General features: G+C 38.6%; 1 protein-coding gene across 9 annotated transcripts; it reads left to right on the top strand.

Annotated features, from left to right (window-relative positions):
* Positions 1 to 851: 851 nt before the first annotated feature.
* On the top strand, positions 852 to 26455 carry LOC122573314. Of its 9 annotated transcripts, none has more exons than XM_043739480.1 (13): positions 854 to 1276; positions 2054 to 2807; positions 3353 to 3548; positions 4876 to 5040; positions 14622 to 14749; positions 14847 to 14972; positions 16236 to 16590; positions 16715 to 16886; positions 16969 to 17068; positions 17153 to 17327; positions 17417 to 17560; positions 17778 to 18014; positions 18505 to 26455. In XM_043739480.1, the coding sequence occupies exons 2-13, from the start codon at positions 2424 to 2426 to the stop codon at positions 22938 to 22940; spliced, it is 6618 nt and encodes a 2205-aa protein (XP_043595415.1). In that variant the 5' UTR covers positions 854 to 1276; positions 2054 to 2423; the 3' UTR covers positions 22941 to 26455. The 9 variants fall into 9 exon arrangements, with proteins under 9 accessions (XP_043595416.1, XP_043595415.1, XP_043595413.1 ...); XM_043739478.1 differs by having other exon boundaries at positions 854 to 1431; XM_043739477.1 differs by having other exon boundaries at positions 854 to 1454.
* The last annotated feature ends 1509 nt before the right edge of the window (positions 26456 to 27964 follow it).

Raw genomic sequence — 27964 nt, 5'->3', positions numbered from 1 at the left:
TTTCGAAATAAAGAACAAGAATTTATAAAAGTTAGATTTAATGTTGAAAAGTTCAATCTTAATTTAAATTCAAATAAAAATTCAATATTGAAATTCAGAATTAAAAAATTTGAATGTGAAATGAAATTATTCGTCTGCCGCTGAAGATATGTAATTCTGGTTTCTATGTCCGATAAACGTTATTTCCAATCAAATGGACATTAAAGTGAAGGGTTCATTGAAACTTTTTGTTCATCGAGCACTGTCGTTTTAATTTCTTACTCCATAAGGAATATTTTATGCTTATCTGCACTCATGAGCACAGAAACGGGGTCCGCTTTTTCGATGAACAGTTTTTTGTTAGGAAAAGGGTTATTGAACCGACCAGGTGAACGACTACTGCACACCCAGCAAGCATTTAAAATTCTAGCTGAGTATGCAGTACATTACATCGGCCGCGTTATCAACAACAGCCGATAACAGTAGCGGTTTCGATGACCGCCGTGGAATCACACTTCCCCTCATGCCTCTTTATTGAGAATTTAAGCAAAACAAACAGAACGTTATGTAATTAATTGTATAGTAAAAATCATTCCTTGTTAACAATCTTACGCAATCTATGAAGAAAGGAAATATGACTGGAGAAATAAGTAATAGAAATTTTAATCTTTATTTTTCATTTAAACGTTAACCATTTTATGAGAATAATATTTGAGAAGAAAAGGAAATATTGTCAGTATTTACTAGCGTAAATTTACTAGCGTGATTAACATACAAAGAGATCTTTGTGTTTTCGTTGGACACATGGCAATTATAAATAACGACAGCTGTTTCGTTTGTTGTGTACACCACCTCTGTCAACTAGTTGGTCGACGACGTAAGTGGAGGTATGGACTTAATGAAACGATTATCATCGCCGCCACTTCCAGTTGCGGTCTGGCCACCAGAAGCGAATTACTGGCCTCGCGATAAGGGTTACGACGCGTAGAGAATGCAATAAAACAGTCTCGAAAAATATTCGTTGACGCCAAGACGCGAAAGCTGTTAAAAAGACAAAAAGACGTTACGCATAAAAGCTGCTAGTAATAAGAGTAAATTACAGGTTAAAATCACGACAAGGAAACATAATAGTAATCTTAAATGTACAAACATCGTCTTTAAAAGTTCTAAAGTGAATATGTGTATTGTGATGACAAGTGAAAAGTGAAATAAAATTTCTCTTAGAGATAGACAACCGATGACTCTAATTTAGTGTTATAAATACCCCGCGCGACATTTGAAACTCTTTCTTACGGAAGTATGAAACGCGTGACATTTAAATGTGTCATAAATTTTCTGTATTAGTATTTTCATACGTGTGTGCATTAAGTCGCCGCTTTTGTTAAACGAATCCTAAACAAAGACCAAGACAACGCGTAAAATATTTAATTTATCATTTCGAACTGCGATCAGGTGGTATTCGTATGGAATTGTTTGTAAATATCATTCTGCAATTTACAGCACCTATTCCATCGATGGCGATGGTCGCTTCCATTTTATAAACACAAATGAAAACGTGCACGTTTCGAACGTTTCTTCAGCCTTGATTTTTCCTAATCGCGGTGGAAGTAATTACGAATGCGCGTATATTAAAAATGATAAATGTTAGATAATTTCAATTGTAAGAAGGTCATTCATTATCTACATCCTCATGCCAATGTCAAAGAAGTATTGTCCTGCAATTTATTCATTCATTTAACTACACTTAGTCAATTTTTATTATATCTCCATATGCGCCACTTTGTGTACATTCAATTGTGGTTGCTGGTAATTTATTTCAAGCATTCCCGGCAATTAGCAGACACAAAAAATAGAAATTTATATCTAACTTGCCATTCATATCTCTTCGCATTTCACTTGATTCTCTTAACAGCAACAATTTTAGTAATAAAACAAATAAAGTTCCATAGGTCAACTTTACAAATTATAATTATATTCTATTAGATATTTCGTTTTAAATCTTTATCGTTTATTTGCCATTTGTTACAAGTAGCAATAAATAAATAATGTAGTCCTAAATTGTTAATATCACTAGGTGTTAAAGTATTGTGTGAAAGGTCCTGCTAACGAACTTTCGCATTGAAGTTGCCGAGCATTGTGTATTTGCAACTTGAAACGAGAGTAATAACCAAGAGAATGAGAAACTAACATTCTGTCACGTTGACACGCGCGAATTCCGTTTGAATGTGAAATGTTTTCCTGGCGAGTCAGACGTAAACGTATTCTCAATGCTCTCGCGGAACAATATTACTGACATTTCATAAATAATCAACTCTATTGTCAAAAGAGGTGAAACGATCGTACGCACGATGTTTCTTAAACCTCGTACCACCCACAAGAAATTCCAATGAGCTCGAATGACTATACTAATAAGTATAATAGCTTAACAGTCACGTTGATGAACCATGAGCTGTAACGTGATGCCTCTGAAGAAGTACGCAGAAATTAGTTACCGCGTGAAATGTGTGGCCGTGGAAAATGAGCGAGTGTTTGGTGACGTGTACGTCACACAACAAACACGAAATTTGCTGTATTGCGCAGATGGATATCAGTTTCCCTCGTTGTATAACAGAAGCAGACGCAATCTGATTCAGAGATCATGGGAAGGTCCGGATTTCATGGAATTGAATCGGAAAAAGCCGATCAGAAGGGCTAGTTGCATGCCGACCAAAGTGGAGAGAACAAGTTTGAAGAGGTCGAAATCGTTGGGTGACACGTGGGACGTGATCGAAACTGATTGCAAAAATGCTAACAATTCGAAAGATGAAAATGACATTTGCAAGCCGAAGGTAGGCTTATAGAAAAATATTAATCCTTGCTCGGCGCAGGTTAGATCATAGATAGATTGCTGTTACCAATATCGAGTATTTTATTCTATAGGGATAAAGCGAAGAGAACAAAAAAAAAGCTTTGTATTCATGTGTTATATTGCGTAAAAAATAAAATTATTCTTGTTATTTAGCAATATTTTCGTAGGGCTACAAATATTTGATACTTTGTATATGAAATGTAAAACCTAATGAAAAATGTTTCAATGAAAAATAAAGGACTTGCTCTAATACTTTTTGTAGCCACTGTAATTTGGTAAAATATAGTAAAAATACCACGTAAATGTAACTGAGAAAGTAAACGTAAAATATGTGCATGAATTAAAGTTAATTTTTGTTCGTGGATGGATATGAAAATATTTAAAAATATTATAAAATGTTACCAAATTTTGAAAATATTTAAAAATATTATAAAATGTTACCAACCAAATATTTAAAAATGTTACCAAAATTTGGTTCTAAACTCCCCATACAATGCAAATAAGCATATTATTTCTTCCATTCAGACATATCCATCACCGTTACCGAATCCGCCCGAGAAGAAAGAAGGAACCGTGTCTTCGTTAGTTGATCAATTGTTACTAGATATTTATGGATTGCCAGACGGTGACAGAAGACGATCAGAAAGTGACTCGACAGCCTCATCCCTGAAGATACGTCCGCAACATCAGCACCTGCAGAAGGCGCGTTTACTCTGGAAAAGTAAGAGTAATTGAATAAGAGTTGGATATGTTGGAGGAAAGAATAGAGCGGTCGTGGGTGGTGGATAAACACGTTAGCTCGAGGACATTTATTGTAAAGCATATTTCTTCCAGAAGTACAATAGCTACTCTTAAAAATAAAATTACGGAAGAGAAATGGTTGGATACGTTTCAGTGGAAAGCATTTTATTAAAAGAAATACTAGCTTCTATTTTAAAATAAGAATACTTTTGCTGCATCGCGTGAAAAATCGCAATTTTCAACTAAATTTTTCGCGTTAATCACGAATGCCGCGGATGAAGAGCACAGTGCCACTTCGTTTATGATATTTAAACGTAATTCAACGCATGAAGTTTGAAATGTGACCGGATTAGGCAAAGATACTTTGGCAGGAGCTGACGAGACAAGAGGTCGTAGAGACGAGACAGACAAGTGACCTGGTTGACTTCGAGGCACGAAGGTTCTTTGACTTGGAGTACTACTTTTTCCTCATTTTTTTTCCTTCTTTTTTTTTTGAAGGAGAAGCACTTCTTTTATCTCTATAGGCGATGCTGCTTCATTCTATCTCGTTGAACATGCATAGGGAAATACAGAGGAGTGATTACACGTCTTAAGCTAAAACATCACGAAAAAACGTCGAAATGATCAAATCGATATAAATCGATACATATATTTATTTTATAGAAACATTACAAACACATTACTCATTAAAAGAAACAATTATAAATAATTATAAATAAAGATAAAATATATATTTGACGGATCAATTTTATCTCCTGCTACGTGGAGAAATTAAATTACACGACATTTCATTAAATCTCTATATTTGATCCGTGACACGTGACAGTTATCCGAGATTCTTTTTAAGCATCTTACGTATTATAGACGATGAGTCGTTCCCTCAATTTCTACCATCTAAATTTTAACGCGAAAGTTAAGATAATTTAACTTAATTATCGAAGATTTTGACGAATTTGCGAGACGAACATGTGTTTGGAATAGCGAAAAGAAACAGTCGGAGGGAGTGCACGCTCATTTCATCGAAGTTCGCGAGGAGCATAAGCGGAAGGGTTGGGAAACTTCAATCTTCGAGCGCTGTGTACACAGGGTGAGCCCTTTCGGGCCGTTATCAAGATTGCAACGCGAATTCAAAGATTTCTCCAAGTGTCTCGCTTTTTATCCGCGTCAGGATATAAAACACGCGACCCCCAATTTCGAAATAACCCCGTGCAATTCGGAATATTGTACGTGCTCGTTACACTATAACTCTCACGAGATTAAAAATTTCTTTCCTGTTCGTTATATAACGCATGTTGAATTTATTTCAGGCGAGCACGAGCTTCAAGTTTTAGTGCTGAATTTACGCGATCATATTAATCACACTGGTGAAATACTCATTCGGCAGTTGCGTCGTAAAGATTATCTCGCCACCAAATGTGAGAAACTATGCGCCATAATTACGGCTCACCTTCTGGCAGTTAGCCCAAAACGCGGTGAGTACATTTTCAGAATTTTTACAATCTTGTTGGTTTTTTCGAACTTCAAGCATGACATACGTGTACACTTGTATTTCGGTATTCCTTCATTTAGTTTTAAGTTATGACATTTAAGTTATGACGCATGACATTTATAACCACTGAAATTGGCTTAGGGGAAAAGAAGTAGCGTTTAAGCAAACAGCAACGTTCTTCCAATGTCGACGATAATGTCGCTGGACAAACAATAGAGCTTCATATAATAGGGAAACACAGCTGTTCGCGTGGAGTTGCTTCAAGCTCCGTATTTCCCTTTCTGACAATAAAACCGTCGCCGCACAAAAGCGATCTTCGTGTTTCGTCTCGACGCGAGAAACAACCGCGCGATTTATACCGCCTCTTCATTAACCGCTGGCAACTTATTGTTTATCTTATCGTCGTTTTGCATTTATAAATATGGAAAACAGTTGGAACAGGAATTCGGACCGGTGTCCAGATCTGTGACACAGATACGCAAATTATGTGCATTCTTAAGAAAGGCACAAAGTTATATTTTACAAACTTACAAAATTATTCTCATTAAAAATTATAACACAATATTTAATTTTTTTGACACGAACTCCTATGTCTAATATCTCTAAATTATAAAGAGAGCCTTGGGTTCGATCGTCATCTATTTCAATGAAATTTGTCGCGTCAATAGTTCTATATACAATGATTAAGATATAAAATTAATCAGGTTCGACATTTCATTTTCATAGCATGAAATTTGTGTAGTCAAAATGCGTCATTAGATAATACGAAATATAATATACTGAAAATTAATTAATTAATAAGTAAATTCTATAATAAATACAAGGGTATGCAAATACATTTTCTAGTCACTACTTTACTAAACAACTTTCAAAGTTCGTGTTTTACGCTACGTCTGCTGCGCATGCCCGAGAATTCAAAGTTGTCGCCAACTATATGGATTTTTGCTAGCAATTTCAATTTCTCCATTTCCCGATTTTTTATAGAAACCTTGATTTCTTCGCCATACTTGCAAAAAATGCAGAAAAAGTAATACTTAGTATGTACTGTTATGGAATGGAATGGAATTATGTTATGAATACGACCATGTTACTCTGTAAGTTGATGTCCATTGTGGAGCAGGAAGGCATTGCTCTAAAATTGTTCACGCTTCAGAAAACGTATTATCGATGCTTTTAATATGTTATTATTATGACGTATCGCGAAAAATATTACGCTGATGGCCGACTCGTCCGGAAAACAAAGAGGGCCTTCTTTTTCACGTGGCACGACGCGCGCTCGGTGATCAATAATTAGACTTTGCCGCGCGTATCGTGCGCAACACGCATGCCCGGCGTGCGGTAAGTGCGGCTGAACCTCGCGGCATAGCGTCATTGATAAAGTTTTAATGATGTTGCGCCTGCGAACCGGAAATGCGGAACTTTCCTCGGTCTTCTCTTTAACTTTAGATCTGCATTTAGTGCGATGAACCCGATGCATCGCGCGAGCCGATGCACAACTAAACTGGCACGCTCCGACCACTAGACAAACATTTCATATCTGTATTTACCTCCAGTTTTGCATAGTTCGCTTATATCGTGTGATATTTTCACATAAGCAATTTTATGGTTGAGTTTTCACCACAGGAACGAGCTGTTATACTTAATGTCGCTGAAGTATACTTAAATATACATTATAATGACATTAAAATTTAAAGGTCGTTTACTTGGCTTCACTTAATTTTTATTTTTTAGTAGTTAAATACTTATTTTAAAATATGTCAATTATTTTTGTCGAATATCGATGACATTTCGCATTCTTTTTATCGGTATTGTCGTGCCTATTATTGGAATCCCTTTTTTATTACTTTTGCACTCCCTTTTTTTTATCTCTCTTTTTTAGATACTCTTGCACTGCAGTTTTTACTGTTGAAATTTTTCTTTTCGATATCTTACGGCGGATCTCCTGTATATTGTATATGTAGGTTTTTTTCTCATTGCTAAAATTTCTCACTTCTTGAAAACAATTCTGTAGTAGGATCATTTTTTATATGTTCCTGTAAACTCCTCTAAGTCCTCGTTTCATTTCAAGGAAGCTTCTACAGTAATAGATTATTTTCCATGATCGATTTTAAATGGATCACTATTGTCAGATATAGTGGATTTACTGGAAAAGGATCCTTCGGACGTTTCTGATGAGTGGTCAGATATTTCGAAAGGATGATTTTGGACAAAGTGACCACTGACTGTCCACAGAGTGCACAATGTTCTGGGCAGGTACTCGATCAGTGGGTTGGTTCAACCTGACCTATAAAGGTCAGCTTCGACCTAGGTACACATAGAAATTGAAAAAGGAATAGATTCGAACAACCCTCGTGAAAAGTGCTGGAAGCCACACATCTTTCCACGAACCTTAGTGTGCGACATTTAATTTGGGAGAGCATCGTCGACTAAGTGCTTCGTGGTACTTCCATACTTCGTAAAGATATATATAAATAGTAGGATCCTTATTGATTTCAGATCTTAACTTCACTTAATTTGCTTAAATGTAATTATCTATATTAAGAAGTTTAAAACTGCAACAATTCTTTAAAAAATATGCGAATGAAATGACTTTATATCTAATTGTTAATGTAATTGTTTCTCTTTCTCACTGTGTTTTAATCAATGAACACAAATAGTTAATTAATAAAGGCATTTTTAAGGACATGCAATTATTTTCATTCTATACGTAATATCGATTTTTCTATTTATATTACTCAATCTTATAATTTTCCTCTTTTAATTTTTGCATTTAACAAATTGTTATCTGAAATAGGAATATGATAGACATATCAAATAATTTCATTTAGTGTTCAAAATAGGTTGTTTTAATGCTATGTGCAGTAAGTACGACGAGTACGGCGAATAAATTATTTGGGATCTAGTCTAGGTAATCAAAAAATCATAAATATTTTTCTGGAACAAGTTTGCACCTAACAGTTTGTAATTCTACATTATCGACTTACGAAGAATTAATCTCCTTCCTGTCATTTATCAATTTATTAGTTTTTATTACCGATTTCACCGTTCCCTTCACTACGATCCTGGTCATGGTATTCGTTTTACTCGTGACAAGATGACGCTTTCGTCGAACAATTTTTCATCCTTAACTCGAGAAACTTATCGACCTCGCACAATTTTTCAAACACAGCTTCTAAACTCTGTCCTTTGCCGGAGTGCTTCAATGGCTCAACCGAGCGTGCAAAATATTAAGTAACTGTTTCCAAGCCATTACCCCGATGTGCTTGCAAAAGCGGCAAAAACATGGTCTTGTGAAATGAGCGTATCTGCTGAATATATCCGCGCGGATTATGCGTTGATGATTGCATCGATTATCGTGATACCCCTGGCTCGCGTCACGCAGAAAATGCAATTTTTTTCACGTAAACTGTATACACCAGTTTAGTTTTTATATTTAATAAAACTCAATCTCGATCTAAAGCTCAACCTTTATCTTTTGACATGTTTTAAATATTAAATTCTAGCGTTAAATTATTCAAATATTCCGGATTATATTTTGATATAGATTACAATTCTATCATCTCGAATTTTAATCCACAATTTTATTTGGACGATTATATTCTATCTCGAGTCATGTATTAAATTTTCCTTTTTGCAAATAAGAAAACAGAAAGCTCGTAGAAAAAATATTTCTTTCGGTTTCACTAAATAACTAGACGTCAAAATTACTAATATTGGCTTGGAAGTATCATCCATCGGAAATCGACCATGATGATCGACAGAAAGAATAACCCCGGAAGCTGAAAATAAGCGGTCAGACGAGACTCCAGCTGGATTGAAACGAATTGAATTGGGTCAAATTCGCGCGAAAAGGATCGCGTGTCTCAATCGAACATGGACTTGCAATGTAGCATTGTTGATACGGACAAAGATAATTCTATCTACAAGCGCTAAGCTCGTCTTTAATTCATGTTCGATCAGATTTTACATGTACGAGATGGAAGTCCTGGAAACGCGATCGAAAGACGTCAATAACTTAAATTTTCGTCGTTTCTTCCTGTTGGTTAGCTGTAAAAATGAATCGTATCGCTGATATGTTGACATTGTTGTTAATTATTTCCAACAGTTGTCAATGTCAACGATAGTGCCTAATATTAATGATCATTGCATCTGATCGAGAGAAAACGAAACGATATACATACTTCTTTCACATTTCTATTCTTTTATCAGAAGCAAATATTTACATACGCATATTTCATACTCTGAATATTTAACTACGGAATGAATTATCATAAATTTGGCTGTAGAGTGAATTTTGAAACTCCCAGAAACCTCGTTAAATTTGAATGAAACAGATATATAATACTTATAGGGGGTGAAAAATAGAATGGTTCATGGTAAAGTAGATTATCAAGTTTATGCAATCAATGTATGTACGTAAATACTAGTTCGTTAACTATGCGACAACGATTCGTATCAGTTAGAACACATCAGTTCACACGCTAGCAAGGTTATTAATATTGTAGAACGGAACACAAGCAATATAGCATTACAAAAATAACAGATATTTTTCAGTTTTTATCTTGAGAGCTTTATTTTATACTCAAGAGGATCGTCGAGATAGACACTATATCCATGAATGTATCTGATGGCCTTAGTCTCTTTGTCGTGTTGCTACTGACTCTGACGACATTTCCGACTGACCCATAAAGGACCGAGTCGATAAGTTCATCGATCCAAGGAACATGGCTTTGTTGTGTACGCGGATTAAAATCGACTGCTGCACCGCGATATGACGTGGCGATAAAATCTCTTACTTCTACTGTCGCCTAGGCTATGGAAATACGCATTTATGACGGAACATTGCAATAAAAATAACTGAAAACTTAAAAACTACCTTCAAACGAACACAATAACGGGAAGCAGCGTACAAAGATACCAAAAGTTTCCCTAACAAATGAACTCTCGAGCAAAGTACACGAAGAAGAAAAAGAAAGATAATGGAACGGCTCCTCCAATTATTCAATCGCAGCACTCGTCCAACAACGAAGAGAAAGTGTAGCCCGAAGTATTCGTGGAAACGAAAGATAGCAGCAGGACCGAACGGGAATAATCGCGGTAACGTCGTCGAAGACGCAAGGAAAAGAAGGTAATAACCGGATTCGAGCCACCCCTACGGAGCGATCACGACGTTCCCGTTGGCCGCGAAGACGTTGGCGCACGCGAGCACCCCCACAGATACAAATTCCTCTCCAGTGGGGTGGTGCGGGGGCGTTAGCGCATGCGATCTAACGGGAGTGGCTTGATCGCTAAGGCTGCCACAGCGAACGGTTCATGGAACGGCTTCAGTGTGCCTATTGCAGGGTTCCACGAGACAACTACCCCTCCCATACACGCCAGGCACCATAGTTATTGTCACGGAGGACGTACGCGCGCGCGCGCATCTCTGTGCCTCCGCCGGCGTAGTGCTTGTTCAGCTAACTCGACGTATTCGTCTACGACCACGTCGTTGTCGTCGTCCTGATTGTATACTCTCGCTCAGTACAATTGTCCATAAAAAAGAAAGTTTGGTCTGTACCAAAAAGTGAAACATCACGTCGTGTGCATTGTCGTAACAGTGCGTCGTGTAAATTCCAACAATTTGTGTGTCTCTATACCCTTGACTTCTCTTTTTCTTTCTCTCTCCTTCCCTCTCTCTCTCTCCCTCTTTCTCTCTCTATTTCACGTACACAAGAGGGTGAACCAGTACGCGTCAGTGTCGGAGGTGTGCACTACGGGGATGTGCTTCTGGTGAGTGTTCGAAGAACGTGTGTGCTCAGTGACACGAGGCCAGATGCGTAATACGACGTGCGGTTTTCCTGAGGACAAGCCGTCCAGTTCACGTTCACGACGTTGATTCGCGCACTGACAATGGTAAGACGTCCCTGGGGCAGTCTCGCGGGGATGCGTTTTGGTAGCTTCCTTAACCGCGTCGAAGCACGTTGATTTATCGAACGACAATGATCGTTCTCATACCTGTGCAGCTTCGAGTACACGCGAACACAGGACGAAGGGAAAGAGGACGTTGAAAGTTTCGTTAAGTTATTTTGCTTCTCTTTGCTTGGAACGTTCTATTCGGTAGAGGAGGGGGGACATCCTTTTCCTTGGCCAAGAAATAAGTAGGCCTTCAAAGAGCGGAGAAATCGATGTGTATTCAACGGCTGAATAGGATTAGATAAATCAAAACGTTCGATACACCAGTTCGACCGATGTTAATGCCTCGTTTCAAGCTGCGATTTGCGGTGAACGTGTACGTGTTCGCGTTGACGTTGATTCGTGCTGGTGTTCGCGTTCGTGGGGTGCGTAGCAACCATATGCAGCCTTTTAGACCATTCTCTAAGCTTTTTCGGACGAATCTAGAAGATATTTAACAATCTTTTCAAACGAACTTTCGTTATTTTTATTGTTAACTCAGTGTACTTTGAACATTACTAAAAATGTCTTCACATTATGAAGAAATTTATATTGAAAATAATTACTTGGTAAACTTATTTTTTTTATTGCCAACGCAGTCTAAGAACAAACCGCTTTTATCTTCGACAATGATATTCGAATCTGTTAACTTTTCGTCGACGCTAAATTATTTATATTATACTAAAAATTTCCGTTCCATTGGAAGACCAGAGATTTCCAATGTATACGTTACGCTCCGTGAGTCACATGCTTTCAATTGAAACACTGATAACCAATCGATTTGTCCCAGTATCACCAACTTCTTCGTAGAATCGAGCGCGTGCATTACGTATCAGTGGTACGTTCGCATTAAACGCTTTGTAACAGGTGGTATACTTCATGTAGACGCGATTAGCAAAAACCACGCTGGGAATGTGGTTTTGTTTGTCACTAGGATCCCGATCTAGAAAATCGCTCGTGCTTTCTAAAAATTAATGCTTTCAAGCTGACCATTCCTTGATACGTTTTTAAGAAATTAATAATTCCTTCGTTGTTTTTAACAGTGGAGTAGCTATTTAAATTCGTTTGTTCTCTACAATACGTAAGCTTTATGTATATTCGACCATTTGAATAAGCAAAAGGCACATATGTTAATAATCAGCTCCTCTCGGTACATATATGGTTACCTATTATTTTATTAATACACATGCATATTCATAACCGTAACTAAAGAAATTTCTTCGTTCGAATTTCATATATAGTACTCGAACACTATCGTATACGATACGTGTGTGTTGGATAATAACGGTTAGTTGTTCTGCTCATAACTCACGGTGTATCAACTTTTCAAACTGGTCGACAACCATGACGTATCAGCGTCGACCGCAGCGTTATCGAGGAGAAACTTCCCTCGAGATCGAATGCGCGTAACGCCGACAAATGTTATTTTTAGAGAAGGTTTTGCGCGAGGTAAACGTTGCCATCGGGATTTCAGACACGTGATAAAAATGCATCTCGCACGACAGAAGGTTCGCAGAGCGCGACTAGCGAACATGATCCCGAGGGAATAAGCGGAAGGTCGACGGATCATGAATCACGAAAACGGCTGAAAGGCAGCTGCACTGCGTACAACAAGAAGCGGCTGAGGTGAAAGTGACGATGAAGAAGAAAGAGCGGCGTTCCTAATTGGAGAATGAGCGGATTTTTCAACTCCCTGAAAAACTTCGCGTCAGGAGCCGCGTACGCTGCCAGCTCTGCCTCGAAGTACGAAGAATTGGAAGGTGAACAAAACAATTTCAACGTCTGGTGCATGCGACTGTCTCTGTGTGCTACGTTTCTCAGCAAATGGGAATCAACGTTTGGTTTCGTTTCGTTCGACTGTGCATGCGAATTTCAATTAACTTTCGCTTCACGGCTTTACGTTTCAAAGCTCTGTTTTCGTTTCGGCTGAATCGCTTTTGCTTTGAAAACGAGATCACCGAATGTGATGTGATTTCATTTTTTAACTTGATTCGAAAGCGCCGTAATTGCTGCTTGATTTGTTCGCCACTGATCGAAATAGGATTTTTAAATATAGATAGAGCCAGACTCTTGGGCGATTCTTTACGATCGACTATGGTAATATTTATTGTGTAACTTAAACGTTTGCCGAGATTGATACGATGCTTGCATTGGCAACTTCTTGGAACGGAGGAATGTAACTTTGTCTCCGTCGTTCTGAGAGTCAACAACGATGCTTTTGAAGGAGTCTTTACTCTTGTATTAGTAACGGGAAATATTATTTCGTTGTGTAAATTCGAATACTTTTTAATTGTGTACACAACAGAAATCTTAAGTTGCGCTTCGCTGATTAAGAATTTCCTTCTGAGGCATATAAATTCCAAGGATGCAAAGTATGTACTCCCACGAACTACTAGAAATTCATGAAACGTTTGACGATTGAATAAGTTAGAATTTCTCGAAAAGTTGATCATACGTACTGGCGTTGTACTTTATTTCAAGTCGAACGAGTCTCTATTAATGGACTTCTCGTTCAAACAAAACCCTGCAGTTCAAAAGGAGATTCGGTTACATGTACTGGGTGATTCGAGGTACGGAATTTGCGGAGTTTATCCTTGGGCAACAAAGGGATAACGAAAATCAGTTCACATGTGTATTCGTAATACATTCTGATAGATGAGTTATAGATTTTATATTTATCCGAACGCGATTGTAAAATTTATTTTGCGGCATATAGCCATTTCAACTTGTTGACGCGAAATACATTTATTTAGTTAATGATTTCGTATTTGACTAAATTAGATTTCAATGTAAACATGTTCCTCTCGTTTTAATCCGTAATAGGTTGAGTAATATTTCGTACCAGTACTTAAAAAGAAAAGAAAAATGTTTGTGTGAAACTATAAAAGTAAGGAGACATTCATTTATGGAGTAATTAAATACATGTTAAATAAATATACTATTATATGTTCATTAATATATTTATTAAAAAATCAATTTTCAAGTTCAAATTTCAAAATTCAAAATTTTTAAATGGGGTTTTACAAAATCGAATGGATCAATCGTAAGAATATCGGCGGAGTTCAAGTCGTCCACACAGAGTGTGTCATGTATCCGATTCGAAGATTCACGACGGCTAATTAACATTAGCTAATACTAGCTAATTAACACGGCTAATAGCATTAACGATGATAAAGCCGTCTGGCCGATAAATGTATTTAATATGCTTCGAGGTTTCATGATGATCGAAGCATTCAATTCCGATTTAACTGTCCATCTTTCGTCGTTAGTTCTGCGCGTCGCTTTGTGTTAGATCTGACGTTTGATTGCGAAACTTCGTAAACCAAGCTGAATGGGAGTTGACATTTCGATCGAATTACAGATATTAACGTTTCTGTTTGTTGAACGCAATTTATACTACTCGAGCAATTTAACGAGTGCCTGTGTCCTCTCTATCCTCGATCCTCTCGTTTCTCTTTTTGATTTTCAATGTTTAACAAGTTCCATATTCAGTTAGAGGATTGTATGAGGATCTCTATATTTTTCATTTCACTTCTTTTCAATTTCATTTTATTCGTAGCCACGTCGAACTGCTGTTTGCACAAATTTCTTCATCAACCCCAGATATTTCTCGAGCATAAATTGAATTTACAGTCGAAGACACGAAGATGAGATTTAGCCTGACGCCGCAACCAGGAGAAAGTGGTTTTATACAATGGCTGGACGCGATGAAAATGGTTGCCAGGTTACCAGGAGGAATTCCGCCGGAATTTCGAAAGAAGGTGAGTATCAGACTAGATTCCAACATCTACAAGCTTATTGTCCTATAGAATGTATCCTCATTTCTCTCTATCCTCTTTTTTTCTAAATATTTCACAGTTGTGGCTGACACTGGCAGAACGTCATCTAGAGCAGCGCGGCGTAGATTGGAAGCAGGCTGAAAAGATCTGCTTCAACGAGTGGAGCAATCCTGACGATGAAGAGCTTGGTATACAAATCGTTAAAGTAAGGCTGCGGGACGTACATACTTTTTATGACAGTTGCTCATGTACGTCGGTGTTCTTATGAATTTATTACTCACCATCTCTGGCTGTCGTAATGACGATAGCGACATGATTTTTCGAGAGCAATATCTAAATTTGAAATGCAAATATATATCCACTCCTTTATATCTTTGTATATATGGATACATGTATATATCGTTGTTTTTACATTTTTGATTGACTTACATTTTTTATTTGTTTTATCATTAACAAGTGCTATTAAGTACAAGCTTATTAGCTTATTATAGCGAGGAAGAAGTAATTTTCCTACTAGTAATTTTACTACTAGTAAATACTTATTCGTCGTTCGTTTACTGAATTATTCATTCACCGTAAAAATAGCTATTAATATTTTTTATCGTCAAACAACGTTCCAAACCACGCACTTTAGATATTTCCCAACTTCCAAATAGCTTTCACTCTCCGTTACTTTTCTCACGTTCCAACCAAATACTTTCCAAATAATCTTCCTTTACAGAATGAAAACAGTCGGAACCAGTTTTCCATTCACGTTTCACGTGTCCACGAAAATCTGACACCACTGCTACGATTCCTTCCTTATATTCGCCCTCATTCTTCGTATAATTACGCGCAATTAAATTTCGATCATCAATCACTTCGACGCCGAGCAATTAAGTGTCGCCAATGAGCCTTCCAATTAACTCGCTTACGGCGAGAAAAACTGACCTTTAACGAATCTGGCCGAGTCACCAGCCAGCTCGTTTCATTTTCCTTCGGTTTCTATCGGAATCGTAATTCGTCCCGTTAGAGTTCCATAAGTATAAAATCCTATATACACCGCCTGTTATAAATATTATTGCTATTGGAAAACTCTAACAAATTTTATTTTATTAAGTATTCCACATTATAAATGTAATTATGAATGGTTCACGAAATAATGACTAAATCAAACCTAACCCTGTTTGAACACTTGTACAAGCTATTTCTGAATATACTACGCAATATATTTTGAAATTTCATTAGCACTGAAATACGATATTATTGTCGTGATTATATTGCTAAAATTTGCAACGAATCTGAACATGTATATAAATCAGAAATGTATAGAAACGTCAAAGATCATGAAAATATTTGAATAGTCAGTTATCCACGATTATGTTATATTAGTAAGTCATAATTTTAGAATTTTATAATATTGAAGCTTAGGTGATATTGCACGTACATGTACACCATTATACACACTGTATTTGAACGAACTTTTTAGGATCTACACAGAACGGGCTGCAGTCTGTTTTGCGGTGCAGCTGGCAGAGACAATCAAGCGGTGCTTCGTCGAGTTCTGCTCGGTTTTGCCCGATGGAACAAGTCCGTCGGCTATTGCCAGGGCCTGAACGTGTTGGCCGCCCTCGTTCTGCAAGTAATGGATCGCGCCGAGTCCGCCGCGGTGAAGGTGATGATCTACTTGATAGAGGGTGTCCTGCCCGAGGGTTACTTCGCGGACAATCTCCGTGGCCTGTCGGTCGACATGGCGGTATTTCGAGATCTCCTCCGGGCCAGGCTGCCCAAGCTCTCGAAACATCTGGAGGCGCTGCAGAACGACGCGAAGGACAAGGCGACAGGTAACCAAACTGGTTGTGCAATCGTAACTCTCTGTTCAATTCAGTTGTAGGGACTGCGAGATCGGTCCCAGGGGCGTTGTACTGGCTTATCTTATTCGCGAAAAAACAACAAAAATTTGTTCAGGCAGCAGTTACGAGCCACCTCTGACGAATGTGTTCACGATGCAATGGTTCCTTACTCTTTTCTGTCACTGTTTGCCACAAGAGGCTGTCCTGCGCGTATGGGATCTTATATTTCTCGAAGGAGATGAGATATTGCTTAGAACCGCGCTGGCCATCTGGGAAGGACTTTCCGAGTAAGTAGAATCGGATTGAATATCTATAATTCTATAGCTTCGTTTGTTCAGTTACATATAGAGTGATATTGCTTGGTTTTAGTCGTATTATGACGGTGACATCAGCGGACGAGTTTTATAGTATAATGGGAGTGCTGACAAGGGAGATGCTCGAGTTCACGGATACTAATAACCTCATAAAGGTTTGCCAGAACCCTTTATAGAATTGTTGAAAGAGTTATTAGATCGAATACTTGACGAATGATATAATTGTGTCACTTTGATAGAATATCGTTAGTATGGGATCTCTGCACGGTGTAACGGGGCTAAGAGAGAAACATAGATACAATATCACACCTTGGGCAAGAAAATTGAGCGACGACGAGGACAGCGACACGGAGGAGGATGAAAGGCTGGCCGTTGCTGCTGCGATGTTCAGTATGGCACAGCGACTGAAGAAAGGTACGAAATAAAAATACCTTAACATTGTAATCATTGTACCGTTATGATATTAGCTGTGGTTGTTTCACATCGTAAAAACATGTTCGCAGATCGTATACCTCAAACGATTGGAGCGCTGCAGGCAATGGCACCCAGCAGCGACCGAGAACGGCTCGCTTTGGACATTACCACTTTGAAACAGCAGTACGCCAAGCTACGCGAACGTCAACGACAAGCGCATATTATACTTTCTGGTAATTACAGATTCTAATCATAGAATTAAATGTATTTTGCTAAGGTTTAAGGCACGATAAATCATCTCGTTTCCTCCATCGCTTTTGAGATGCGTGCTTGACATAAATGTTTCGCATATATGAAGGCATTTGACAGTAGAATAAGACCAATGGAAGTATGTCTGTTGCAAATTGAACGGCTACAAGAATGCATACGTTACTTTTTTTCCTGGCGCAGCTGCATGTGCAAGGCAGACCATGGTACCACCTCCTACTTCTCAGGCCATGAATCATCTTTTAGTGGGCAAAAGTGCACTCGTGAGTGGGAAGAATCGACCCCTGAGCCTACCTTCTGGTGCTGCAACGACGAAGATAAGACCTACGACGTTAAATCAAAACCGAAGGGACAGACAAGGCGTCACGCTTCACTGGAAAGACACCAAAAAACCGAAGCAGAAACCCTCGAATTTACCAGGTACAAATAACACGAACAATACTTTCGTAAAGTGTTTTTATAAGATTTGTTTGCAGATAGCAGGTAACATTCTTTTTCTTCTAATTCATCACTTGCTAGTTTTTAAATATATTATTTGAAATATATAAATAAAATAGTTTACTTATTGATTGAAGGTAATGAAGCACCGATAAATGGTAATACAGAGAACTCCAGATTATATTCACATGTATCATCAGTTGATAAATGTTACTTATCAACAGTTAGTTTGTATCTGTTTTACCTACCATAGAAAGGGAAGTACCCTAGAAATTAAATAATATGCTTTGCATTTACACCACTGATTTAGCATGTATGTGTTAATTTAATATTATAATGAAACAACAAGAGGCAGATAAATAAGAATTATTATAAACCTTCAATGAATTCACAAAAATATCTCATCCTTTACGATAATCGAATTGAATTTAATTGTATATAATGGGCCAATGTACCTTCATGTACCTTTCAGAAACGGTGGAATGCAGCGTTCTAACAATGCAATCCACGGAAGCTGAGCTGGCTTCTCCGAAGCGGGGTAACGGTGACAGTGATAGCGACAGCACATCGACGGAATTGTGCGACGAACCGGACCGTCTCAGTGACGTTGACAGCGAAGATCTGACGTCAGCATCCGAATCCTGTGTCGTCGGAACGGACGAGGAGAAGAGATCTCGACTCAACGGATCACCGATTCGCGAGAAGCTACTCGATCGTTCGTTTCTCGAGGAAAAGATAGAACCAATCAACGTCGAAGATTCGAAGGACTCGAAAAGCTCCGAGGAAAACCTTGGTGACATATCAATCGCTAAGATTACCGACCAAATAAGACGATTATCGGCAGAGGATGACAATAATTCCATGGTTCCTCAAAAATTTAGCGTGCAGAGCAAAGAATCACCGGAGGAACAATCGACGAAAGAATTGAAAAAAGAGAAATCCATATCAAATCTATCTATAGATTACACTTCCGATAGTAATATCATTAAAAAATCGTCATTGGACTTGAACGAGTACGATTATCTAGGTTTCAGTGGCAGTAAGATCAGTTCGAAGGAAGATGAAGTATTAGTGCACGAAAGGCATCGATCTAAACAGACAACAAACGAGATTGTAGATATACCTCGAGACGAAGTTGCGACAATCAAGAAAGACCAAACTGAAGACAAGATAGCTACGACTATGAAACAAGATTCTTTAAACATATACTTGGATTATTCAGCATCCTTGGACAAGAAATACGATAGAATCACAGATAAATCAAGCCTAGATGTGGAGATTGAAAATGAAATTAGATCGGATCGATGTAAAACATCCTTCGATTTCTCTAGTAGAATATCTTTGGACTTGAAACCGTATGAAACTTCAAAAGTAGGAAGCTTAACCAGTGACACTTCAGACACAGTAAATACTGAAAGAACGCTTTATGGCAAGGCCTACGTCGGTCATCTTCCTATTTCACCTGTAACAGTTGATCAAAAATTAAGCAGAGTGACACCCAGTATACATACAACGCATAATACTACTGTATTAACTCCTGAAACGCCTGAAATTCTACATAAAACGTTAGAGAACACATCATATAACGATAGAATACAGATGACGCAAACCAAAATTTATTCAGACCTAGTGAAGAGTCCTAAAACACCGGACAGCAACAAATCATTCAGTTCAGGTGAAACGATGGGACCTGATTCGAAACCATCGAGTCTGACAGTTAGCCCAAGGACGCCGGTTAGATCAGAATCTCGAGATTTCCCTATGGACAAATCGCTGTGTTCGTCAGTTAGCTCAGACTCGAAGACTTTGGTTCTTTGTTCCGCAGATTCAGACAGTACGAGGGACAGCACGAAAACTGACGCGAAGAAAATGTATGAGATTTCCAATTCGACGACACCTATCAGCATGGACTCGTTGCAGAAATCAGAAGCAAGCCCAAAACTAGTCGTGAGCAGCTCCAGTGAATCGTGTAGCCCGAGTAAATTAAAGTCTTCCGAGAGGTCGTTCAGTTCGGACCTGCAATCGCCAATAAGTGCCAACTCCATAAAGTATACCTCGAATTTCAGTAGACGGGGCCAAGATGACGTATCAGGCTCGCCAATGGACTTGAGCAGCGCTACCTCGCCGTTTTATCCGATTTCGAATCCGAATCAAAAAACTCCGACGTCCCCGTACAGTGCTTCTAGAAGAAGATCCAGTTTGGATAGTAACGAAACGTCACCTGAGCAGAAATCGACCAGTTCAAGGGAGTCGAACAAGTTCCTAGGTTATCAGTCGAAATTTGACTCTTCCATAAAGACGTCTGATATGAAAGATGTAGACGGTATAGCACGAAAAGGTGACACATTCGCCAGACCAGAGTTCATCACGAGGAAAGAAGACTCGAGTATTAATTTGACGGATAGAAGAATCAATGTTAGTGATGTTAAGTATTATCAAACAACAAGTACGGATTACTATCGCAAGGATAAGGATATTTTTGATGACGGAGGGGATGATCCGTCATCGGAGAAAGACGTGGTACCTTCTTTGCCTCAGGAGAAGCTAGATAAACATTATTTAAACTATCGATATAGAGATAGATCGAAGTTGTTGGAAAGAAGTTCAAGCAGTTTGGACAGTAGGAGGTACGCTGATATGAAGTCATCGGCTTCCACCGATGAATTTTCAACGTCGATCGCGCAGAAGAGATCCAGCGACATTTTAGAAGATATTAAACACTTGGAGGCGAAAGCAAACGATGGGTCGTCGGATAATGGGATGTTGACGAAGAAGAGCAGTTATATTTGGGAAGATATGAAGAATTTAGAGGCCAGGAGGCAAGATACCTTTAGTGATTCAGCGAGGAACTTTTCGAAACATCGTCTGGAGGTACCGAATGTAAATATAACCGGAGAAAGCAGAAAATCGTACGTGGTACATCCGAAGATCAATATCGACGAAAATAGCGACAGCATATTGAAGACCATGGCCTGTGGTAAGAGTAACGGCACAGATGATGGCAGGGAGTCGAAGTTGGGCGTGTGGACGAAGGTGAAGCCTCGTAAAAAGAGTGATAATGGGCGGAGGAACAGCGACAGGGCGTTGAAGATCATTCAAGAAAACTCCGCTATACTTCAGAAGATTCTTGCGTGTCAGGCAAAAAAGCGTCTACCAGACTTGGAGGAGATATCGAAAGAAATTACCATTAGCCCTATAAACGAGGAGATTTCGAAGATCTTTAGTCCGATATTAGAGAAAATGGGATTAAACGAACACGAGATTAACGAGGAATTGGCGAGAATCAATTTCAAGGATTTCGACAACATGACCGCTACCAGTGTGTCCGAGTTTGATGCAAAGATCAACGAGGAATTATCGAAGCTTTCTCTGATCGACGAGACGGAGCAGATGGACCATTTCGACGTGGACGAGGTGATATCCCACGAATACTTGAACACGAGAGAAGCTCTAATAGATCGTAAGATAAACGAGGAATTGTCAAAACTATTGGCAAACTATGACGATCATTCTCCAGCTAGTATGGTGAGTTTGGAGAAAGGACCATCCAGCCAGAATATCAGCGAGATCGAAGGACTGGACCTGTCCAGTATTTCAACTAACGTATTTTCCTATAAATCATCCAATGATTCCATTGACACGAGAAGCGACTTAGGCTCGACGCAGGAAGCGTCCATTCCCGTTGACAAGTTTCCGAAATATACGGCATACGCCGTACCGAAGTATCACGTGGACGATTCGTCACCTAAAAGCGACATAGACATCTACAGAGAATTGGAGAAACTCGATAAGATCTCTTCCGCACAGGTGTTACCAGATCCGACTCTGGAGCTTCCACAGAAGGAATTGTCCTCGATTCCGTACGTTCCAAATACGTCGCCCTTCAAGGATGTGTCACCATTGAGGTACACTTCTAAGCCGGCTCAATACGACACTTCACCCCTGAAGACCTCTTACGATCCCTACAAGACCTTCGACTTCAAGCCAAAGTTGTCACCTAAACACGTTTCTACTAATCCATTTGTGTCAGCTACGTATGAGAAACCTGTGGTGGATACCACTTTCGAGTACATTAACCATAAACCAGAGATCTCGATCAACACGTATGATCTACATTTGAAGAGTCCAATGATGACGAAAGAATCGCTAGAGTTTCGTGTCAGATACGACGATGATCCAGTCAGAGAAGTTAACACCGATTACATGTCTCTCCAGCCAGAAAGTAGATCGATCACTACCCCGAGCAGGTCTCCTTATTTCAGCAATGGAAATACCGAACCGTTAACGCCTACGAAATATGTTTCTAAGGAGGAGAGAATCTTGGATACTGGTGGTACCTCGTTTCTAGACTATCCCAGCGAATCTTCCGACCTTTTTCGTCGAAAATACGACGCTTTGTCTCCTAAGGAGTACACTCATACCAAGAGTATGACGGATTATGATAGACACTTAGGCACGTTACCTCCTATAGAACCTGGAACAGAGACAGGATCGTATTTACCGACGAGACACCGAGATTATCATTCTCTATCACCGAATCGTCAGTTTCCTGATGACTTTCCTTCTACTATCAATCATCACTACACCTCGAAACTTTCGTCAGGTCTCTCTGACGAATCGAAACGACCGGTTTCTCATCCGGAATTCCCTGGCAAGATGAATGTTGGGAAATATGCAGAATTACCCGATAGAAGTTCCAGCAGTTACAAGAAATCATCTCTTAGTTTAGGAAACATAGGACACTCGAGTAAAGGAGCTGATAATAATTTCAACACCGTGACCAGTCCAAAAACGCAGTTCAGTCCCTTTCCCGTTAGAAACGCACCTAGGAAGCCGAAAGAACTCACGCTGAAACTGGGCCTCTACTCGCCCAAAAGTTCTGATATAGGACAGTTAAAAAGATCATAGTGTAGGACGATAAAAATTCTGCTTCTGGTTTATCGCGTTGATTTATCTGTTCTAAATGGTTGTTTGTTGTTGATTCTGCGAAATGTATCAGATGAATTGTCTTTGTTAAGGGAATGTTCGCATTGACAGTGACTACGATATTACCAAAATGGGCCTAACTTATCGTTTGTGGTGCCTGATGTTGCCAACAGCTGAAGCTAATCGTTACCAGCGTAACACGTTATATGAGTTTATACACGGATATCGATCGTAGAAATTGCGAAGTCTGCCTTCGTCTGACACGAACGTACCATGATCACGACAAACGATTGTTTGTTCTAAGTTGGCGCTTCTTGTCTAATATCGTGTCGGTTATTAACACATTCCCTGTGGATTCTATTTGTGCAGATGTCTGGGAAATTTAAAGATACAAAAATGCATATAATACACACAGTATCCGTTATAATATTTGACGGATGTAACAAATCTCTGCTTAAGCATGCGTTCCTCTAATCGTATCCATAAGAATATGGATTTATATAAAATTATCTACGACGGTGTATAGAAGGACGTGTCAGAAGAAGAGGCACGACTTCGAGGATATCGCTCAACGAAATGAACGTTGAACACGAGTTTCACGATTTATCGCATACTTACTCTTTAATGTTAATCATTAACTCGTTTCCTCAAACGTTTATAGTCTACGAACGTTGAGTAATTAAAAATCATTTTTTTTTTCTACGAGCTCTGCTTCATACAGCTTAACACACAAAAGTCTCTTCGATGTAAAAATACAAATAGAAGAAAAAATATAAGGTGAAGAGAAAAGAAGAGAAGCTTGTGAAAATAGCGTACAAATCCTTGGCGAGACGTACTTGTGCGATTTCTATTGCAATGCCTTCAATCTCCCTCCAATCATGCAGGAAAAACCTCGTTATCGCGTCTCGATTATTCACTAAATTTACGCTAAATAGTCTATGGAAGCGCACGAAGCTTACTAGCGGAAAAAAGGGGAAAGGAAAAGGAAAAGGAAAAAGGACGAGAGAAACGTTACAAAATGCCTTCCATTCCTTCGAACGCGATTCGCTTTACTACGGTAATCTCGCATGCGATCGTAAATTATGACACTGATCGCGAGACCGTGGTAACGTGAAATTTCCTTCGAACAGATACGATATATAATACAACCACATAGATTGTATAAAATTATAGAAGTTGTTACAACGGAGCAGCGATATAGAGCTTAATTTGTCCGTACGTTTCGCGCAAAACCTAGACGTGCAGTGGGCGTATCGTTTAAGTAAGGACCGAGTAAGTACCATTATTCGAGGCCAGAGACACAAAAGAGGCAGTAAGGCAGAAAAAACAAATTGTACATAACTACATAGACGTTAATTGTATATTATTAAACAAAAAGTGGTTGAGAAGAGAAAGAGGAAAATGGGGTTGTGTGGAGCTTGAGAGTCGTTCTAAATCTTTTTATATAAAATAAAAGAAGTAGTATTTTTAGATGTTTCTAATATGAGATAAATCTTCGTATCGTCGCCGTCACTGAACGAGCTTAGCTGACAATGAGCTACGCTTGTCGCGAGAACGATCGTTCTTTTTGCATATTCTTTGTTACCGATACGACTGAAAAGGAGGCAATCCATTGTTTCAAATGAATTCAAATTTAAAATGGTCTACAAGTTTAAAGAAAAATCTTTCAATTGAATATTATTCAGTTACTTTTATAATATATATTATATATATACATATATATCTTTTAAACTATAGTATCTTTTATATAATTATATATCTTCTATAGAGGATCGTAACGCGAACCTCTATAACACCTTCAATCGATATTTTATAAATACAGGTTTCATTCTATTGTAATTTGAACTGTCGTTCAAGTCGATAATGAGAAATTTCAAAATTGCCACGAAGGTAATCTGACAGACAAGAAATAAAAAATCTAATCTCAGAATTCTGGAACATGCGTTAACGAAGTAACACCATAGAAAGAATATACATAGGCTGATAACATGCAATTTATTTTCATCGGCTTGCATAGCGATATAGATGACAGTCTGTCGATCATTACGTCCAATTTAATCACTGATGGCAGGTAAAATCGTCAATTCGCAATCCGACGCGTGCAGATTTTTATACGCAACGGTTGAGCTGGAAGAAACATAAGCTCGACGGTTAACTAGAAGCAGAAGCGAAGATCGTCGATAAAATTTTCCGAAGTAACTGGCTGCGTTAATGTGCCTCTGCGATCAACCCGCGTCAAGTTTCGGCTAATTTACAACGACGTGTAGAGAACTTGGACAAGCAAAAAAGAAAAAAAGAGAAAATATCTGCGCGTCAAGAAAACCAGAAATTCTTTTCGACGTTGTGTGACATCGGTTATAGTTCTTTTTATCTACGTCGATTACTCTAAGAAAAAAAGTCACGCTTGTAGACAAAATTCTACGCGTATTATAAACTAGCTTCTAGATACAACTCGCTAATTTTATCGCGAAGAAGAGATAATTCTCGAGATAATTCACAGTTACCACGATCTACGAGAAAACATGTGAATCATGGCACGCGAAGCTTATGCGATAACTTTGCACTCGATTAAACGATGCATAAGAAGAAACCTTTTCTCCTGCGTAAAGAAATCGTAATCGTAAGTACGAATTAGCGTTGTCTACGATGTTACAGCGTAATATTTTTCATGGCCAACAAGAACGAAGACGAGGAATCGCCGTCGTCATGTTCTTCCGCTGACGAGCAAACAAATCCAGTGAAACGAATCCGATGATCCGTTTCGGAAGCCTGTGAGGAATAGAAAGTATTCGTAAAAGGTGCTTTAGCGAGGCATTTTGATGCGTTAGGGAAACAAAGAAGAATAAAAACTATCTAGGACGTAGGTAGCTGGTAAGGAATCGATGATATAATATCGTTTGTTCGTTGTGTCTTGCGAATGGTCGTTTTCGAAGAGCGGAATATCGCGTGGTTCACGTTGATTCCCAGTATTCGGTTCGTAATAAATTCGGTTCACTTTGTTTGTAACAACTTTCCGGATGTATCGTTGATCCGACAATATAACAGGCGTTCTCGATTCGTTTTCTAAGGTTACTTCTTAACGGCGGGAGCATTTTTTAACGTGCATGCACATGAAACACATGAAAATTATCGTAACAGACAGCGGTCAGAGTTTTTTCTACGCAGGTAATCGAAAGGGAAAAACGTAATCGGGAAGTGAAAAAATGAAGGGCGTTTTAAGCGGAATGTTGCCTTCGTGTGACGATCGTTGCGGAGAACGTGATTGTTACGAGAGGGCACACGAGTCCTATTAGAAAAAAAGTCATTTATAAAGAAATGTTATATTTACAAAAAAAAAAATGGGGTATGTATGATGTTGTTACGTGACGTTTTGTGAGACGTTGTTGTAAATATCTATCGGTACGAGATTCATGCCAGATATAAGACTGTATATTTGAAGAGCATAGAGATGTAAGTCGTTATGAATAAAAAATAAACGGAACAAATATATTGAGGAATACACTTTGTCCTGATGTTTCTTCGATTTTACGTGGAACCGGGATAAATTCCTAGTATTGAATAACATTCACGATATCCTTTAATAAAAATACCATTCCGTTCCTAGAATTTTCCTCTATCAGAAAGGGAAACAATATTCTACTTTTACATGGAGCGTTTCGCTTCGCTCGCAAAGGGATATTAAAAGAAGAAAGAGGAGGAAAAAGGGAGAAAGAGAAAAAATAGAAGAAACGAGCAAGGGAAGGAAAATAAAATCTATCGTAGGAAATAGGTTGAAACTTATCGACTAAAAAGCTCTTGCCATACCTTTTTCCGCGAACAGTACCACCCCGATATCTTGCGCCAGAGTGGACATTTCATTTCGTTAACACGATTACGCGTATTCGTGCGCAGAGTATCGTGAACTCATTTTAATTGGGATTACGTTTCAATTAAAACTCTGTTCCCCATTAGGTGGTAGCGTTGAGTTTTGGAGAATAATTGATACGAACAACACGTTATCCGATTGCGAGGCCGGATAAAATATGCATGTTTACCAATCAAAAGGTGTCCAGTGTTATACACCTGTTCGTTCTCTCCTCCCTGGATAAATATGCGACTACTATGGGTTCTTTGGTTGGTAACGTGCGACCATGTGCACGTATCTACGTACATATGCGCCGTACGAGATGTATATAACTGGCAAACACTGATACCTTTGAGTCGGCCCGAATGAAATTTTAATGACGCACAAAATCGGAAACCTATTCGCCTTTCGCCGGATCCCTGTTGTTTCGCGCGGTGGTTTTACACCGGCAACGCCCCGGGCGACCACGTTTTCATTCATAAATTAAAACGTATTCGCGACAATTACATTTCGCCCCGCTCCCCGTGTGAATTAATCGAGCGAATTTTATCAAGCGCCCACCGATTTTTATTTAACGTTTGTCCGATATTTGTTTCGGAATTCCTTTCATATTGAAATCCTCATCAGCCCGATTTTAAACGTTTTAACGTTTCCCTCAGGAATTTTTCTATTAACCACCAGCGTTTCGTCGCTCAAGGATCTGTTTTAATTTTCCCGAGTGCCTCAGCACATGGACTTCTTTGAATTCGGATATGGAATTAAAATTAAAACTCGATATTACTCGATACGTTTCAGTCCATGTTATACAAATATATTGAATTGTAATAGCGTTAATACACTTCGCAGCGAGAATATTTTTTTTCTATATTTCACTCGATAATCGACGCTGATTTAAATGTTTTAAAAGTAGCAAGTGATATTAACGAATATTTTCGAATATTAGCGAATTGAAACAAAACGGTTCGTGTTATTACAAAAATTTGCGTAAAAATAAAACAGCCATCGGTGAGGTAACTAAAAGTGGGATCATTCGATTCATTTTATTTTTAGAAATTGTTTTAAACTCCTAGAAACTCAGATAATTTCGCTTCTGCATAAAACAAAGAAGCAATTTTCGTTCTTCGACTTTACGCGCCAACGTTACATCTTTCAATTCTTCGAT

The sequence above is a fragment of the Bombus pyrosoma genome, linkage group LG12 (genome assembly GCF_014825855.1).
Source record: "Bombus pyrosoma isolate SC7728 linkage group LG12, ASM1482585v1, whole genome shotgun sequence".
Classification (NCBI taxonomy): Eukaryota; Metazoa; Arthropoda; class Insecta; order Hymenoptera; family Apidae; genus Bombus; species Bombus pyrosoma.
This window is presented reverse-complemented; position numbering and strand designations above follow the sequence as displayed.